The 17,973-nt window shown below is 47.0% G+C and overlaps 2 protein-coding genes across 6 annotated transcripts in view; one reads left to right on the forward strand and one right to left on the reverse strand.

Moving 5' to 3' along the window:
* NDE1 (nudE neurodevelopment protein 1) overlaps positions 1-15,483 on the reverse strand; it is a 29,010-nt gene extending 13,527 nt beyond the window's left edge. The window contains exons 1-3 of the mRNA XM_040441641.1: positions 15,410-15,483; positions 10,479-10,598; positions 10,245-10,398 (exon numbers count right to left, since the gene is read on the reverse strand). Coding sequence (XP_040297575.1) covers positions 10,245-10,398; positions 10,479-10,564 — 240 coding nt within the window. The 5' untranslated portion in view covers positions 10,565-10,598; positions 15,410-15,483. The remainder of the gene's footprint in view (positions 1-10,244; positions 10,399-10,478; positions 10,599-15,409) is intronic.
* Positions 15,484-16,049: 566 nt separating this feature from the next.
* Positions 16,050-17,973, forward strand: part of MARF1 (meiosis regulator and mRNA stability factor 1) — a 68,832-nt gene continuing 66,908 nt past the window's right edge. For 3 of the 5 annotated variants that reach the window (XM_040441636.1, XM_040441640.1, XM_040441639.1), the window contains exon 1: positions 16,076-16,153. The gene's annotated coding sequence lies outside the window, so the exon portion shown is untranslated. Of the gene's footprint in view, positions 16,154-17,973 lie in introns of all 5 variants that reach the window. The other 2 variants (XM_040441638.1, XM_040441637.1) reach the window with 2 other exon arrangements.

A 17,973-nucleotide genomic window follows, 5' to 3' on the forward strand; every position in this document is an offset into this window, starting at 1 on the left:
GACGCACGATATACTGTCTGCATTTTTTTAGGTCCCATTGAAATGAATAGGTCCGCATCCCAGGGAATGAGAACCGTCTCGCTAGCGCCACCTTTTGGAAGTGGCTCCCTATGACGTCAAGGTCTGACTTAAAGGGGTTGTCCAGGTTAAGAGCTGAACCTGGACATGCCCACATTTTCACCCAGGCAGCCCCACTAAGATGCTCTGATGCGCTCCTTTGCCCTGCGCGATTCAGCGGCATTTTTAGGAGATCTGGTAACGTACTGGGCTCTCCATAGGTCTGCGAGGCGAAGGCTTCTGCCCAGCATGGAGCCCGGTGATGTCACCGGCACTGATGGGCAGGCTTTAGCGCTACCCTAGTCTGTAAAACGGCTAGGGCAGCGCTATAGCCCGCCCATCAGAGCCGGTGACGTCACCAAACACACTGCTTGGCGGAAGCTTCTGCCCGGCAGTGTGTTATTGTAAATAAAAAAAGGCTCTGATGCCAACATCAAGGGGGCTGTCTGGGTGAAATTCTGGTTCAGGGTGAAGGATTCTGGCTGGCCGTCTGTGATGCCTTGAATGTAGCTTAGGCAGGGTACTGGCTCTCCTTAAAGAGACCAGCTGTATATAGACATTTGAGGCGGGTTCAGAGGGGCCAATGGAGTGGCCAATTGTCAGGAAGAAAGCGTTCCTTCCCGACAGTCGGCTGCTCGATCAGTGGAGGAGACTGGTGCATTTACATGCAGCCATCTCCTTCACAGTATGAGGACGAGCAGTCACTATAGTGATTCCTCGTCCTCATACAAAATCTTTGTTCCTGGGCAGCAAATCGCCGTTTAGACCACACGATCTGCTGCCCAGGAACGATGATTGGTGGTGTCTGCACGAACAACAGGATCACCCGATGAATGAGTGTTTTGCTCGTTCATCGGCGGCACAGATTATCGGGAACGAGTGTTCGCAGGAAGAGTCGTTCCCGATAATCTGGACGATTATTGGTTTATTTAAATCCACCTTTAGTGGCAATGCTCCATGGGAAAATAATATACAAAGAGGCATCTCCCAGGTAGGGCTGCAGCTATCGGTTATATTATTAATCAAGTATTCTAACGATTAATCCAACAATCAATCGAGTACTCTAATAAGAAAAAACTAATTAAAATAAGGTTTACCTATATAAAAAAAAAATTGCATCAAATATTTTGTTGTGTTGAGTTACTTGATTCATTTGAATAATCATTTCAGCCCTAGTCCCGGGGAAAGAGAACCATCCTGCTGGTGCCACACTTCACTGGGAGATCTCTCTTTGCATATTATCCATCACCTTGCAATATAAACTGATGTTACAGCACAGGGCGTTAAAGGGGTTAATGAACGAAAGATGAGCTCTGATTGGTCATTCTGAGCAAAGCCCCGGCCTCTACTCTCAGTGCCTGTAACACAGAACAATACAAGGTGCAATTAGCCCTTTTGATAGTGACAGGTTCATCAGGGTAGACCAGGTTAATTAAAGGGGTTATCCGGAAAATGATAATGATGACCTATTCTCAGGATAGGCCATAATTATCACATCAACGGGGGTCCAAGACCCCCCACCGATCAGCTGTTTCAGGGAGCCGCTGTGCTTACCCGAGCTCTGGTGAGTGATTCAGCTTTCCAAGGACAGTGCCATACATTGCATAGTGGCAGTGCTTGGTATTACAGTTCAGCCCCATTGACTTGAGGCTGAGCTGCAACTAGGCCATGTGACCGATGTACAGTGATGTCACTGGTCTAGGAAGAGGCTGTGGCGCTAAAACCCTCTTCTAACAGCTGATAGGCGGGGGTCCTAGGTGTCGCAAACCCCGCAGATCCGATACGGATGATCTATCCTGAGGATAAGTCATAAATATATTTTCCTGGATAACCCCTTTAATGTTGAGGCTTTATACAAGAACTCTTAACTGGCTCATGGATTTAACGTCAGCGAGGATTAAAGCAAGCAGTGGTGAACCTAGCTACACTGTGCCAGCCTGTGCCATCTCGGATGAAATCACTGCCACACAATACCCTTCTGTAAGGACGTTCGTGAAGCCTTGTGTACAGTCATCATGGACAATGGCTTATTGTAAGACTATCGGAAAGAGAGCGTTCACAGGAACGCATAATAGTGCCGCATTTCTTTATCAGGAAGTACAATGCACGATTATTGGTTAGGACATCCCTCTGCGTAATCAGGGATGTACTGCAGATGAGCAATAGAACTGAACGAGGGAGGAATGCCTGCGGTAGTAATAGTTTCTACCCCATTCACTTAGCATTGGCCTGTATAATAGGTCAGCACAAGTGAGCCCTTCCCAGAACATCAGGCAGTCTAATAGGCCCTTAAAGGGGTTGTCTAGTTTCCGATATTGATGGCCTAGCCTCAGGATAGGTAATCAATATCAGGGTGGCAGGGGTCCAGTTCCCGGCACCCCCGCTGATGAAGTGCTTATATGAGCGCTTCATTCTCTTCACTGTGTACCTGCTCGCCGTCCGTATTGCAGCAGTGCGATTACAGCTCTTCCGTCCCATTCACTTTAATCGAAATGAGCAGCTGAAGTTACACTCCACCCCAGTCAAGTAAAGAGGCTGAAGGGGCTGTAATTACGCTGCTTACTGCTGCAATGTCGACGGCAGTGAAGAAGCCAAAGCAATCGTACGAGCACTGCGCTCTCTTCAAACAGCTGATTGGTGGGGGTGCCGGACCCCCACTGATCTGATACTGATGACCTATCCTGCGGATCATCAATATGGGAAACCGGACAACCCCTTTAACAAGAGAACAAACCTTGCAAAATTTAAAAATGAAAATAAATAAATAAATAAATCCTACCATTTTGGGTATACAGTTACCATGCTGATGCATGCATATCCAAAGTTTAAAAAAAGAATAAAACTGCTGTCCCCTCGCTGGGGGCTTTCATTATTGTGCACAGAAGAGGAACATATGCATGAGATCAAACGGTCAGACTTTTAACATGGAAATACATGATTTTTTACATACATTAGTGTTTACTTTGATAATTAAAAAAAAAAGTTGCACTAAGTTTCAGGCTACAATCTTCACTCATTTTCAGCCCCCCTGATACTCAGTAGTTTGTTTCTAGTTTCAGACTCCTCATGTATTTGCTTCCCTTCCAGTAATAGATGCTGGATCTGTGTGGCCAGGATTCTGTTGACTTCCCCTGCAAGCTGCATTGTCTGTGGGTTTCCTCCCGTCTACAGCCTGTGTGAGATGCCTCCTTGGATCTTTGTCCCTGCTCCATACATATCTGCCATATACAACCTGCTGCTGCTGCTACTATCTCTAACATTAAGGTGCAACGCGTTGTTGTTGCAGCATGTATGGGCTTTGCTCCCCATATCATGGTTCCTCCCTGTCTGGTGCTGGAGGGGTTAACCACCTGGCTGGGTGTGGCCACTTCCAGGCTGGAGTTTGTTGTACTCCAGCTCCTGTCTGTGCTGGAACTTTGCTCCTGTCCTGGGTGTGTTATCTGCCCAGTCCTTGAGGGCCACCTAGTGGGACATTGATGTCTTCCTGATGTCATCCCGTTGTCTACCTTCCCTTCACTACCCTTGCAAATGTTTGGTGATGTTTATGAATGGGTGGTTGTTGTCTTGTCTAGTGTTGTTACATGTCTGGCCTATTGGTGTCTGTACTCCAGCATGTTGCTAGACATTTTCCCTGTGTGTTGTGCCTTCGGAAGGGGGTGTCAGGGTTCCCCGGAGGGGGAAATACAAGTCTGTATGCAGCGCTGCCTGGGGCCGCCATGTGTTCTGTTTGCATGGGGGTCCAGGCAGTAACTGGTGTGCTGGATACCTGGGTGTGCTTGTTCCTACTGTGTCCTGTATGGTGTGTGGGCACCAGTACTCATGCTCGGGTTCCAGTCGTTGTTGTTGCGGCAGGTAAGTGTGTTGTATGGTGTGCTTACCTGCCGATCCAGTTACTGTATACAGTCTCCACTTTTTCCTTGCAGCTAGGCTGGTGGAGACTCCTGTTCATCTGTGTCTGGGATGAACAGGTCGTCTCTGCCCTTTCTTTATTTGAGGGATTATCAGGGCGACTCATGGTCCTAGGTTTCCTGGGTATGAGCCGTCCTACCATCCAGGTCTGCTCATACGGTGAGGAGTTAGGGCGAGGATTAGGGAAGCAATAGGAGATGACCTGCTCCCTTTTCCCAGCCTCTGGCCTAGTTGCTATCCCGTCTGCTTCCCATTGTATGGTGGGAATTTTTCCCCCACTCCCCACCGTGACAGAGGGGGGAGATCAGGGAGAGCAGACAGACACAGTGCTTTGAAGTCTTCTGTTAGATTCAGCAGTATTACCAGCGGCTAGATGGGGGACTTGCACACAGTGCCGGACGGGCCCATCAGAGTACCCGAGGATCCTTCAATGGGCCCAGGCTCTGATACCTTAGTCAGGGCCGTCTTTAACGCAGGGCAAAAGGGGCAGCTGCCCCGGGCCCAGTTGCTCCTGGGGGGCCCAAGGCAGCTCCCTGTCCCGTCCCGATCCTAATCCTATCCTTCACTATGCGAGCAGGAGCAGAGCGGCATGGCTCGCATAGTGAAGGACTTCTTGCTTATGTGACACTGACTGCTGCGCTAGTCTCACCAACCAATGTCACCATAATAATGAGAAAGTGCGGGGGGGGGGGGGGGGGCAGGCGGCTCACGATGTCTGTGTAGTCAGTGCAGACAGGTCCACATTATCATCAAGTAGATGTCAGCAGACAGCAGGGTCACCATCAGGGCAGTAACTGAGCCCTGTCAGGGACCCTGCTGGCTGCTGCAAAGAGGCAAAATAGGGGCCACTCACAGCTGCCCCATCGGGCAGCCCATATTAAAGTTTACTGACCCCAAGAGAAGGCAGCTCCCCCTCCTCTCTGCAGTGTGATAGTCCGTGTGAGGAGGGGGCGGGGACTCCTCCAGACCTTCAGTGGCTGCGGGAAGAGATGAGAGCTGGCCTGCAGAGACTTCACCTCAGGTAACGTTAGTGCGCCTCATGTCACTGTGTGGTGCTGGAAGTTCAAGTATGAAGTCCTCTCACTGGCCCCTGCTTGCTTCTTACATACAGCAGCAGGGGGGTAAGTTACTGTAGGGGGCGGTCAGTCCTAAAGGTGCTGCCTATCACCTGTGTTCAAGTCCAATTCTGTGCCCCCCTGACCTTACAGAGCCCCTGCAACTCTAGTGTTCCCCTGTGTCCCTTGCCCCATCACAGATCCCTGCCCACCAACCATCTCACCTTCTGACATCTCCCCCTGCCCTCTGGAGTTTATATCAGCGCTGGAGCATTATAACTGGAGCATCTGATATCAGTCACATATGATGTAATGTCTCTGGAGGTTATATCAGCACTGGAGCGTTATAAGAGGAGCGGCTGATATCAGTCACATAGGATGTAATGTCTCCGGAGGTTATATCAGTGCTGGAGCATTATAAGAGGAGCGGCTGATATCAGTCACATAGGATGTAATGTCTCCGGAGGTTATATCAGTGCTGGGGCATTATAAGAGGAGCGGTTGATATCAGTCACATATGATGTAATGTCTCTGGAGGTTATATCAGCGCTGGAGCATTATAAGAGGAGCGGCTGATATCAGTCACATGTGATGTAATGTCTCTGGAGGTTATATCAGTACTGGTGCATTATAAGAGGAGCGGATGATATCAGTCACATGTGATGTAATGTCTCTGGAGGTTATATCAGCGCTGGAGCGTTATAAGAGGAGCGGCTGATATCAGTCACATGTGATGTAATGTCTCTGGAGGTTATATCAGCACTGGAGCATTATAAGAGGAGCGGCTGATATCAGTCACATAGGATGTAATGTCTCCGGAGGTTATATCAGTGCTGGAGCATTATAAGAGGAGCGGCTGATATCAGTCACATAGGATGTAATGTCTCCGGAGGTTATATCAGCGCTGGAGCGTTATAAGAGGAGCGGCTGATATCAGTCACATGTGATGTAATGTCTCTGGAGGTTATATCAGTACTGGAGCATTATAACTGGAGCATCTGATATCAGTCACATATGATGTAATGTCTCTGGAGGTTATATCAGCGCTGGAGCATTATAAGAGGAGCGGCTGATATCAGTCACATGTGATGTAATGTCTCTGGAGGTTATATCAGTACTGGTGCATTATAAGAGGAGCGGATGATATCAGTCACATGTGATGTAATGTCTCTGGAGGTTATATCAGCGCTGGAGCGTTATAAGAGGAGCGGCTGATATCAGTCACATGTGATGTAATGTCTCTGGAGGTTATATCAGTGCTGGAGCATTATAAGAGGAGCGGCTGATATCAGTCACATAGGATGTAATGTCTCCGGAGGTTATATCAGTGCTGGAGCATTATAAGAGGAGCGGCTGATATCAGTCACATAGGATGTAATGTCTCCGGAGGTTATATCAGTGCTGGAGCATTATAAGAGGAGCGGCTGATATCAGTCACATAGGATGTAATGTCTCCGGAGGTTATATCAGTGCTGGAGCATTATAAGAGGAGCGGCTGATATCAGTCACATAGGATGTAATGTCTCCGGAGGTTATATCAGCGCTGGAGCGTTATAAGAGGAGCGGCTGATATCAGTCACATAGGATGTAATGTCTCTGGAGGTTATATCAGCACTGGAGCATTATAAGAGGAGCGGCTGATATCAGTCACATATGATGTAATGTCTCTGGAGGTTATATCAGTGCTGGAGCGTTATAAGAGGAGCGGATGATAGTCACATGTGATGTAATGTCTCTGGAGGTTATATCAGCGCTGGAGCGTTATAACTGGAGCATCTGATATCAGTCACATAGGATGTAATGTCTCTGGAGGTTATATCAGCGCTGGAGCATTATAACTGGAGCATCTGATATCAGTCACATATGATGTAATGTCTCTGGAGGTTATATCAGCGCTGGAGCGTTATAGGAGGAGCGGCTGATATCAGTCACATAGGATTTAATGTCTCTGGAGGTTATATCAGCGCTGGAGCAGCATTATAAGAGGAGCGGCTGATATTAGTCACATATGATGTAATGTCTGGAGGTTATATCAGCGCTGGAGCGTTATAAGAGGAGCGGCTGATATCAGTCACATAGGATTTAATGTCTCTGGAGGTTATATCAGTGCTGGAGCGTTATAACTGGAGCATCTGATATCAGTCACATAGGATTTAATGTCTCTGGAGGTTATATCCGTGCTGAAGCGTTATAAGAGGAACGGCTGATATCAGTCACATGTGATGTAATGTCTCTGAAAGTATTTTTTCCCTGGCTGTGACGCTCTGGCTGTGACTGGACATCGCTACAGCCAGGGAGAAGGAGACACAAATTGAGAAACCCTGGCGTCTGCTCCCTGTTCCGATGCTAGTAATTTGAATAACAGGTGCGATAATTAAACAGGGGCACAGCGGGCGAACGGAGCCGCGCCCAGGAATAATAGTAGACTCTATTAGATCCCTGTTTGATGCCTACCTAACGTGCCACTTATTTTATAATGTCTGGACCCATAAAAGGTCCTCTTTAAATGGGTTAAAGGGTTTGTCTCACTTCAGTAAATGGCATTTATCATGCAGTTACTACAAGGCACTTACTAATGTATTGTGATTCTCCATATTGCCTCCTTCCATCACATTATACACAGCACGTATCCGTGATTACTACCACCGTGTAATCCAGCAGCGGTGGCCGTGCTTACACACTATAGGGAAAGGCTGGAAGTGCGCATAGGCCAACACCTTTACCTATAGTGTGCAAGCACGGCCACCGCTGCTGGATTACACGGTGGTAATAACCACGGATATGTGCTGTGTATAATGTGATGGAAAAGACATACAGACACAGAATTCACACTGAGTCTTTTTTTTTTTTTTCAGACCCATTGAAGTGAATTGAACGGTACAGACATGGGGGAAAAAAAAATAAGTTAGTGTTCAGGAGCCCTAAGGTGGGCCCCCAGAATCAGTTACACTGGTGGGCCCTAAGTACCCCAGTCCCACACTGCACAGAGGCACTGCAACGCTAGGGTGAGCCGAGCCCTGGTCTCCTTCCTGCAGAGCGGTGCCCACTTCCAGCCTGAGCCCAGCTGCCCAGAGCACTGATCCTGAGCCAATGGAGTCATTCACTGTAAGCTATATTATATATATTACTTGTTTTATGTGAGTAAGGGTACTGGGTGGTTGGAGAAGGTGGGTGGGGGGGGGGGGGGGGAGTGGATGGAGGGGTTAGTAGTACAGTATTATCTGAATATTGTAAAAAAAAAAATACTATATATTTGTGTCAGAAGTTGTGCTTTTTAAATTTTTAGAAAAATGATACAGCCATATTAGTTGATACTTTTGTGCTGATTCTTTTTTCCCTCTATATTAAGGGACACTACAGTCACCAGAACCACAACAGCTAAACGTCGTAGTTCTGGTGTCTATAGCATGTCTCTGCAAGCTTTTTACTGTAAACACTGCCTTTTCAGAAAAAAAGGCAGTATTTACATTTACTGCCAAGGAACACGTCTAGTGGCCGCTCATCAGACGACCACTAGAGGTGCTTCCTAGTCCAGGGGCATTCACGCTAAACACTCCCCATAGAAATGCATTGCTTCAAAGCATCTCTATGAAGCCGCGCATGCGCAATAGCCTCCCAATGCTTCTCTATGGGAAAGCAGTGGGTTGGATATGATATACTCACACACTGCACATTCCTGTGCATTGTATTGATGAGGTTGTATGTGTATTGTGGTGGAGGGTGTGATTGCCTGCTAGGGTGTTGGAAGGTGGGATCCAGGGGGCCCAGGTAAATTCTTGCCCAGGGTCCAATCAATATTAAAGACGGCCCTGACCTTAGTGAGCCCCAAAAGTCCAGAAGAAAAACACATTTGGAGCTGCCTTTGGAGACAATAGATTGTCAACAGGGTCTATTTCTTTGAATCAAAATCTTTTAGACTTTATTGATGATATGGGGGTTGGGCCCGAGAAAAATCTGATCCTGCTTACATACACTCTGCAGAAGCAAAAGGGTAGGACTTTCCTAATAAGGAGTATTTAGAAAGTTGACCATTACGGCAATTAGGATGCAAATGAACAAAACAAGAAATTCAGTGCAAAGATGTCCGTAGCCTTAAACCTATTTTGGAGCCAATTGTGACATTTTTAAGAGCCCAATTCTAAATTACAGATGCCATCAGAAATGGATATTGCAGCGAATGAGAGTGGAAAAAATAAGATCTACAAAACTGCATGATAAATATTCTGCTGAATGCTTGGCTTTGGGACTGACTGTTAGGCTGGTTTCACACGGGCATTGCGGATTGGGGCCGGATGCGTTCAGTGAAACTCGCACTATTTTGCAAGCAAGTTCAGTCAGTTTTGTCTACGGTTGCGTTTAGTTGTTCAGTTTTTTCCGCGCGGGTGCAATGCGTTTTTCACGCGCGTGATAAAAAACGGAATGTTTACAAACAACATCTCCTAGCAACCATCAGTAAAAAACGCATCGCACCCGCACTTGCTTGTGGATGCAATGCGTTTTTCACGCAGCCCCATTCACTTCTATGGGGCCAGGGCTGCGTGAAAAACGCAGAATATAGAACATGCTGCGATTTTCATGCAACGCAGAACTGATGCGTGAAAAACAATGCTCATGTACACAGACCCATTGAAATGAATGAGTCAGGATTCAGTGCGGGTGCTATGCGTTCACGTCACGCATTGCACCCGCGCGGAAAACTCGCTCGTGTGAAAGGGACCTTAGTGATAGAATGATGCTACATTTGTCTCAGCCAAGTGGAGAAGGTCCATAATGGCAGCAATGTAAGGCCGGCCTCTGTCCTCCTGACTGATGGCGCAGTGCTTTACTCCTTCACATGCGATGCACCCGAGATCCCGCACACACACACGCGGTGAGCCGAGCCTCAGTGTATCTGGCTTCGGTGGCCCACTGCTCAGGTGCCGACTCCTGGGAGTGAGCCTCTGAAGACAAGTACACTGAAATCATCAGATCACCATGAGGATGCTGAAAATGAAAGAGAACTGCGCATGCACAGGATCTCCAGCACAAGACGAAAAGCAAAAAGCTGCCAAATCAGGTGGAGAGAGGCAGGATGGGGGCGCAGCTAGCTTGACTTTGAGTGTCAAGATCACTGCCCCCCTGACTTCAAGCAGCCAGTTTGCATAAATTTGGCCCAGACCTGCACATTGATATCTTTTCAACAGATTTTATACCCCACCATCGCATGCACTGCTCTTTTCTTACCCTGACAGATTCAAGTTCCATGCGTAGCTTGTTATTTTGGGTCAGGAGGTCTCTGTTCCTGCTCTCAGTCTGATGAAGTTGTGCTTCCAGCTCAGCCTCATATTCACGGCTTGCCTCCTGAAATTCATTAAGTTCTTCCTGGATGTCCTGTGAACTAAAACAAAAAGGTACTCGCCCATCAAGATCAAACTAGTGGTAGGACCCCAGTCCCTTCATACTATGGCAGGTACTTACCATGTCTTGTGTTTTGCTGCCAGATCTTTCCAATATTCTTTTTCTTCTTCCACAGAACTGAAGGTCTCTCTCTCTAAATCATCCATTCCATGAGTGTGTTACACGAGGGCACTGCAAAACCTGGAAGAATTGGGATTTAAAAGAAAGTTCGTTTACGGGGTTTTCTGAGATTTATTTTTATTTTTACTAATGATCTATAATCTATATACAGTTGCAAGAAAAAGTATGTGAACCCTTTGGAATGATATGGATTTCTGCACAGATTGGTCATAAAATGTGATCTGATCTTCATCTAAGTCACAACAATAGACAATCCCAGTCTGCTTAAACTAATAACACACAAAGAATTAAATATTACCATGTTTTTATTGAACACACCATGTAAACATTCACAGTGCAGGTGGAAAACGTATGTGAACCCTTGGATTTAATAACTGGTTGAACCTTCTTTAGCAGCAACAACTTCAACCAAATGTTTCCTGTAGTTGCAGATCAGACGTGCACAACGGTCAGGAGTAATTCTTGACCATTCCTCTTTACAGAACTGTTTCAGTTCAGCAATATTCTTGGGATCTCTGGTGTGAATCGCTTTCTTGAGGTCATGCCACAGCATCTCAATCGGGTTAAGGTCAGGACTCTGACTGGGCCACTCCAGAAGGCGTATTTTCTTCTGTTTAAGCCATTCTGTTGTTGATTTACTTCTATGCTTTGGGTCGTTGTCCTGTTGCAACACCCATCTTCTGTTGAGCTTCAGCTGGTGGACAGATGGCCTTAAGTTCTCCTGCAAAATGTCTTGATAAACTTGGGAATTCATTTTTCCTTCGATGATGGCAATCCGTCCAGGTCCTGACGCAGCAAAGCAGCCCCACTCATATAGATTATACCAGTGTATCACTGTACAGCAGCGGCGGCATGAAGTGCACGGCGTCATAGCAACCAATGACGCTGTGCGCTCCTGCTGTCAGCAGGAATCCCGGCCGGGTTACCACGGACCGCTCTCGGCCGCGGAACACGGCCGTGTGCATGAGGCCTAATACTGTACAGAGATCTGTCTCCGTACAGTATTAGAATGTATGGGCTCCGATGAGTCAAAGTAAGTTATTAACAAACTTGAGCATGACTTTGTTGAATAACTTCGGTTATTGATAGGGATGAGCGAACTGTGTTTTTAAGTTCGGCGTATCTAAGAATTCCGTTATGGATTCTGCCACCATGAATCATAAGTTATAGTCCGTGGTAGTGGAATCCATAACGAAATTCTTAGATAACCCGAACCTTGTACGCTGAACTTGAAACCACAAGTTCGTGCAACACTAGTTATTGATTTTTAGAACTCTACCGAGTTCGATTTAAAGTTTTAAAGTGGTTTTCTATTTTAAAAATCAACTACCAAAGTTATTCAACAAAGTCATGCACGACTACGTGAATAACTTCGCTCATCACAAGTTATCAGATAAGGGTACTTTCACACTTGCCTTATTTTTTTTTTCCGGCACTGAGTTCCGTCCTAGGGGCTCAATACCGGAAAAGAACTGATCAGTTTTATCCCCATGCATTCTGAATGGAGAGCAATCCGTTCAGGATGCATCGGGGTGTCTTCAGTTCAGTTCTTTTGACTGATCAGGCAAAAGAGAAAACCGTAGCATGCTATGGTTTTATCTCCGGCGAAAAAAACTGAAGACTTGCCTGAATGCTGGATCCGGCATTTTTTTCCATAGGAATGTATTAGTGCCGGATCCGTCCGTCCGGTCTGCACATGCGCAGACCTTTAAAAATGAGAAAAAATAAAATACCGGATCCGTTTTGCCTGATGACACTGGAAAAACGGATCCGGTATTGCAATGCATTTTTCTGACTGATCAGGCATTTTTCAGAATGATCAGGATCCTGATCAGTCTGAAAAATGCCTGATCAGTCAGAAAAAATGACATCCGTTTGCATACAGTTTGCCTGATCAGGCAGTCAGTTCAGGCAACGGAACTGCCTGCCGGAATCAAACAACGCAAGTGTGAAAGTACCCTAAAACAGCAGCATGCTGCGGTTTTATCTCCGGCCAAAAAAACTGAACACTTGCCTGAATGCCAATGGCATTTTTTTCCATAGGAATGTATTAGTGCCGGACCCGGCATTCAAAATACCGGAATGACGGATCCGAAAAAAAAAGGTGAAAACAATAAATGTCGGATCCGTTTTTCCGGATGACACTGGAAAGACGGATCCGACATTTCAATGCATTTTTAGGGTTCAGGCACACAACCGCAAGTATTTTGCGGTCCGCAAAACACAATCTGCAAAAAGAAAATAAAAAACGGATGACATCCGTGTGACAACCGTATTGCACACCCCCCCCCGGATCTATTGTAACAATGCCCCGGATCTATTGTAACAATGCCTGTCCTTGTCCGCAAAACGGACAAGAATAGGACAGGTTATATTTTAATAGAGAACGGACATGCGGACGCGCGGCAACCAAACACGGATGCTTCAGGAATGAACCACTGACCACCCTGTCACCGATGACATCTCGGACATGTCAGAGGCCTAACGTTTGAGATTCTTGGGGACCTACTAAAAGGAATGACAGAGTGGAATGCCCATAGACTTTAACAGGAAAGTGGAATTCCCATAGAGAATAATGGAAATGTAATATTTGAATTAGAGACAAAACCATTTGACATATCTAAATTATTTAGCAGGCTTACTCTCCAAATTAGGTGGGATTATTTAATGTTCAGATTATGTGGAATTATCACTGTTTTCTGCAGAATGACTAGGGTGAATGACACAAAGGAAAGCCCATAGACTATAATGGGAAGTAAACTCTGAGCTCATTTGCAGGTAAATCTGTGTTATGTAGGACATTAACCTTTACCGCAAGTAAAGTTCACTGGGTAGAGGAGCACATTGTAAAATGAAAATTACCTTGGATTATAACCGTTTTCTATAGAATGCAAAGGTGATGGAATGCCCATAGACTATAATGGGAAGTAAAACGTGACTTGGTGCCTGAACCATTCAACATATCAAATAAATCTGTAGCAGGTTTACTCTTCAAGTTCAGTGGTATTATTTAAAATTGAGATTAAAGGGGTTCTGCACTTTCATTTAACTGATGATCTATCCTCTGGATAGATCATCAGCTTCTGATCGGCGGGGGTCCGACACCCGGGACCCCAGCCGATCAGCTGTTTCAGAAGGCAGCGGCGCTCCAGCAGCGCTGCGGCCTTCTCACTGTTTACCGCCGGGCCGCCGGCCCACTGAAGTCACGACTAGTATCAACTAGCATGGGCGCGGCTCAGCTCCATTCAAGTGAACAGAGCTTAGCCGCGCCCACGCTAGTTGATGCTAGTCGTGACGTCAGTGGCCCGGCGGTAAACAGTGAGAAGGCCGCGGCGCTGCTGGAGCGTCGCTGCCTTCTGAAACAGCTGATCGGCGGGGGTCCCGGGTGTCGGACCCCTGCCGATCAGAAGCTGATGATCTATCCAGAGGATAGATCGTCAGTTAAATGAAAGTGCAGAACCCCTTTAAGTGGGATTATCATGTTAATGTCCTATATAACACAGATTTACCTGCAAATGAGCTCAGAGTTTACTTCCCATTATAGTCTATGGGCATTCCTTTGCGTCATTCACCCTCCTCATTCTGCAGAAAAAGGTGATAATTCCACTTAATCTGAACATTAAATAATCCCACTGAATTTGGAGATTAAACCTGCTAAATAATTATTAGATATGTCAAATGGTTTTGTCTCTCATTCAAATATTACATTTCCATTATTCTCTATGGGCATTCCACTCTGGCCCATTATTCTCTATGGGCATTCCACTCTGGCCCATTATTCTCTATGGGCATTCCATCCTGGTCCATTATTCTCTATGGGCATTCCATCCTGGTCCATTATTCTCTATGGGCATTCCACCCTGGTCCATTATTCTCTATGGGCATTCCACCCTGGTCCATTATTCTCTATGGGCATTCCACCCTGGTCCATTATTCTCTATGGGCATTCCATCCTGGTCCATTATTCTCTATGGGCATTCCACTCTGGCCCATTATTCTCTATGGGCATTCCACCCTGGTCCATTATTCTCTATGGGCATTCCATCCTGGTCCATTATTCTCTATGGGCATTCCACTCTGGCCCATTATTCTCTATGGGCATTCCATCCTGGTCCATTATTCTCTATGGGCATTCCACCCTGGTCCATTATTCTCTATGGGCATTCCACCCTGGTCCATTATTCTCTATGGGCATTCCACTCTGGCCCATTATTCTCTATGGGCATTCCACTCTGGCCCATTATTCTCTATGGGCATTCCACTCTGGCCCATTATTCTCTATGGGCATTCCACTCTGGCCCATTATTCTCTATGGGCATTCCACCCTGGTCCATTATTCTCTATGGGCATTCCACTCTGGTCCATTATTCTCTATGGGCATTCCACCCTGGTCCATTATTCTCTATGGGCATTCCATCCTGGTCCATTATTCTCTATGGGCAATCCACCCTGGTCCATTATTCTCTATGGGCATTCCACTCTGGCCCATTATTCTCTATGGGCATTCCACTCTGGTCCATTATTCTCTATGGGCATTCCACTCTGTCATTCCTTTTAGTAGGTCCCGATTGTTGACATCCCATGTATACAGAACAGGTGTAGCTATAGTGGGGGCACATCCGGGCCCTGGCAGTCACAGGGGCCCCTCTGCCACATAATAGGACAGAGCACATGACAGGCAGGGGCTCCAGGTCACCCCTCTGATATATAATACATGTACAATACACTATTAGGACACAGTAAGGAAACCTGTCACACGCAGTGCTCTGCGACTACTACTCTCAGCATGCCCCGACTGCCGCAGCGGTAGTAGTTCTCCAGCGAAGTCAGACCCCGGTGCTGGCCGGAGAGAAGCGGCGCCGGCCCCTTACCTGTCACGTCGCCGAGCTCGCACACAACAAGCCAGCCGCCGCTCACACCACTCTCTCAAACTCAAACTTCACCGCACTACCATTGGTTAACGCAGCCCTCCCACGTGACCCTTTCGGACCAATCAGCCGCCAACGATGGGAGGAACTGCGGTTAAAAAAAAATATCCATCTTTGTTTTTTGTAAAAACTTTATTCATAACATTAACAGAGCTAACGCTCACAAATGCGTCTGCCCTGTGTGAAAATGGAAGCAACGAAAGGTTTATAATAAAGCCACCATCCTGTGACGGCAGTGTGTACGCGGGTACGTCACGTGACATGCTTCGGTTAGGACTCTTTTTAGGCTGTCGCTGTGGTACAATTTCAGTGTCTGGTGGAGCGGAACTACGTTCTAATTACACACGACTAGAAGCGGCAGTGGCTAGAACTGTGGTATAGGTATGTGGTATATAGCGTATACGTTCCTTATCCCTGGTATTGTAACCCTTTGTAAAGCGCAATAAAGTTCATTGATAAAAAAAAAAAAAAGGCTCCGCGTATCGAAACAAACAAGCGCGCTCTGACACACCCCCTTCTTATTTCCAAATATCGGCTGGAGAGCCGCGGTGCAGGGGGCGGGGCGTGACGTCACTGGGGCGTTCTGCGTAAATGAAGAAAGCAGTGAGAGCGGAAGTGTGAGGAGGAGGAGAAGACACAAAGGAGAAGGATGTGAGTGGGGGCCGCGAGAGAGAACAGGGGGCCCAGGTGAGTGTTTGCCTGTCTACCGGGGAGTCAGCGCAGGGAGGACGGTGTTATAATGGTGGCAGCAGCGCGGAGCAGACATGACACTTCCCTCTAATTCTGTCTAATGGCCCAGCACCTGTTGGGGGTTGTAGTACCAGGGTATCTTCCCAGCCTATTGACCCTTCACTGCCCAGCCGGGTCCTGTGACGCTGTCCCTCCAGAAGGGACACTATTGGAATAATACAAAAAGTTCTACTTACCCCTCTGTTTACATCCCTGCTCCGTCCTCCAGGGAGGGGTATTGGAGTGTTAGCTCTGTGCCCGAGGGGCTTCAGGACGGTAACTGCTGTGTAGCATTATTTTTGTAGATATCTAGCCCCTTTTATAAGTAAATAAGCTACTTGGATGACCCTACTTTCCTACCCCCCTCCCAGTGCTGACGGGCAGGTTTTGTTCTGGACATGTCTTTCATATTCGCCTGGATGGGTCTTGCGGAGGTCCGTGTGCCGCCAGAATAAGCCTCTTTATGGGAATGGGACTGACTTTTAGTTGCAGAAGGTTTTGCTGTGTGTAAAGGCATCCCGCCGCGTTCTCCGCCGCTCTGTAGCTCGGTCACCCCTTATCGATGTCCGCGTGGACACAGTCACAAGTGCCAATGACAGCTGCCCCCGAACGGCACGTGACCCTGCAGTGACATGCCACTTGGGGACTTTCGTTGACTACAGTGGGACACGTGACCCCGTCTGTGTATAGGATCGCAGGCGGCGACCCATAGGTGCAATAAAGAGAGTTGGGGAGCAGGTAAGTAGGGATGAGAGAACTTGTGTTTTCAAGTTCGGTGTTCAGGTTACCTAGGAATTCCATTATGGATTCCGCTGCCATGGATGGTCCCTGATAGCGGAATCCGTAATGGTATTCTTAGATAACCCGAACCTTGTACGCCAAAGTTAACAGACGTTCGTTCATCCCTACCGGTCAGTATTATCCATGTTCCACTGGGGGAGGTGGAATTTAAAACAAATATCCTGGACAACCCCTCTAAGGCCCCTTTCACACGAGCGAGTTTTCCATGCGGGTGCATGGAAAAGTGGTGAGGTTGGCGAGAAATCACAGTTACAAGTATTTTTGCGCAAAGATGTTTTGTGACACAATGATATTGTGGTATGTTAGAAAACTGGGCCCATTCTATTCAGTATAGACCAGGTCCTCGGACCTACCTGTGTGGAGCTGGCTTGTCTGCACAGATGTACACAGCGTCAAGTCATAACTGCTGCTGATCCCAGGGTCTGAGGCCCCTTTCACGTGAGAGTTTTCCCACGTGGGTGCGATGCGTGAAGTGAACACATTGCACCCGCACTGACTCCTGACCAATTAATTTCTATGGGGCTGTACACATGAGGGAGGTCTTTCACTCATCACTTCTGTGTTGTGTGAGAATCGCAGCATGTTCTATATTCTGTGTTTTTCACGCAGCCCTGGCCCCATAAAAAAGAATGGGCCTTCAGTAAAAAACGCATTGCATACGGATGGAAATCTGGATGCAGTCCGGACGCAATGCATTTTTTCGATGATGGTTGCTGGGAGATGTTGTTTATAAGCCTTCAGTTTTTTGTTTTTTTTCATGCGTGCGCGAAAAACGCATCATTGCACCTGCACAGAAAAAACAAACACTGAACGCAATCGCAGGCAAAACTGAGTGAACCTGCTTGTGAAATGGTGCGAGTTTCACTGAACGCACCCTGAGCCTTAGGGCTCATGCACATGAACGTATTGTGTCCATTCTGTTTTTTGCGGCCCGTATGCAGAACCATTCATTTCAGCGGGTCCGCAAAAAAAACCAA

Source organism: Bufo bufo, chromosome 7, assembly GCF_905171765.1.
Source record: "Bufo bufo chromosome 7, aBufBuf1.1, whole genome shotgun sequence".
Taxonomy (NCBI): Eukaryota; Metazoa; Chordata; class Amphibia; order Anura; family Bufonidae; genus Bufo; species Bufo bufo.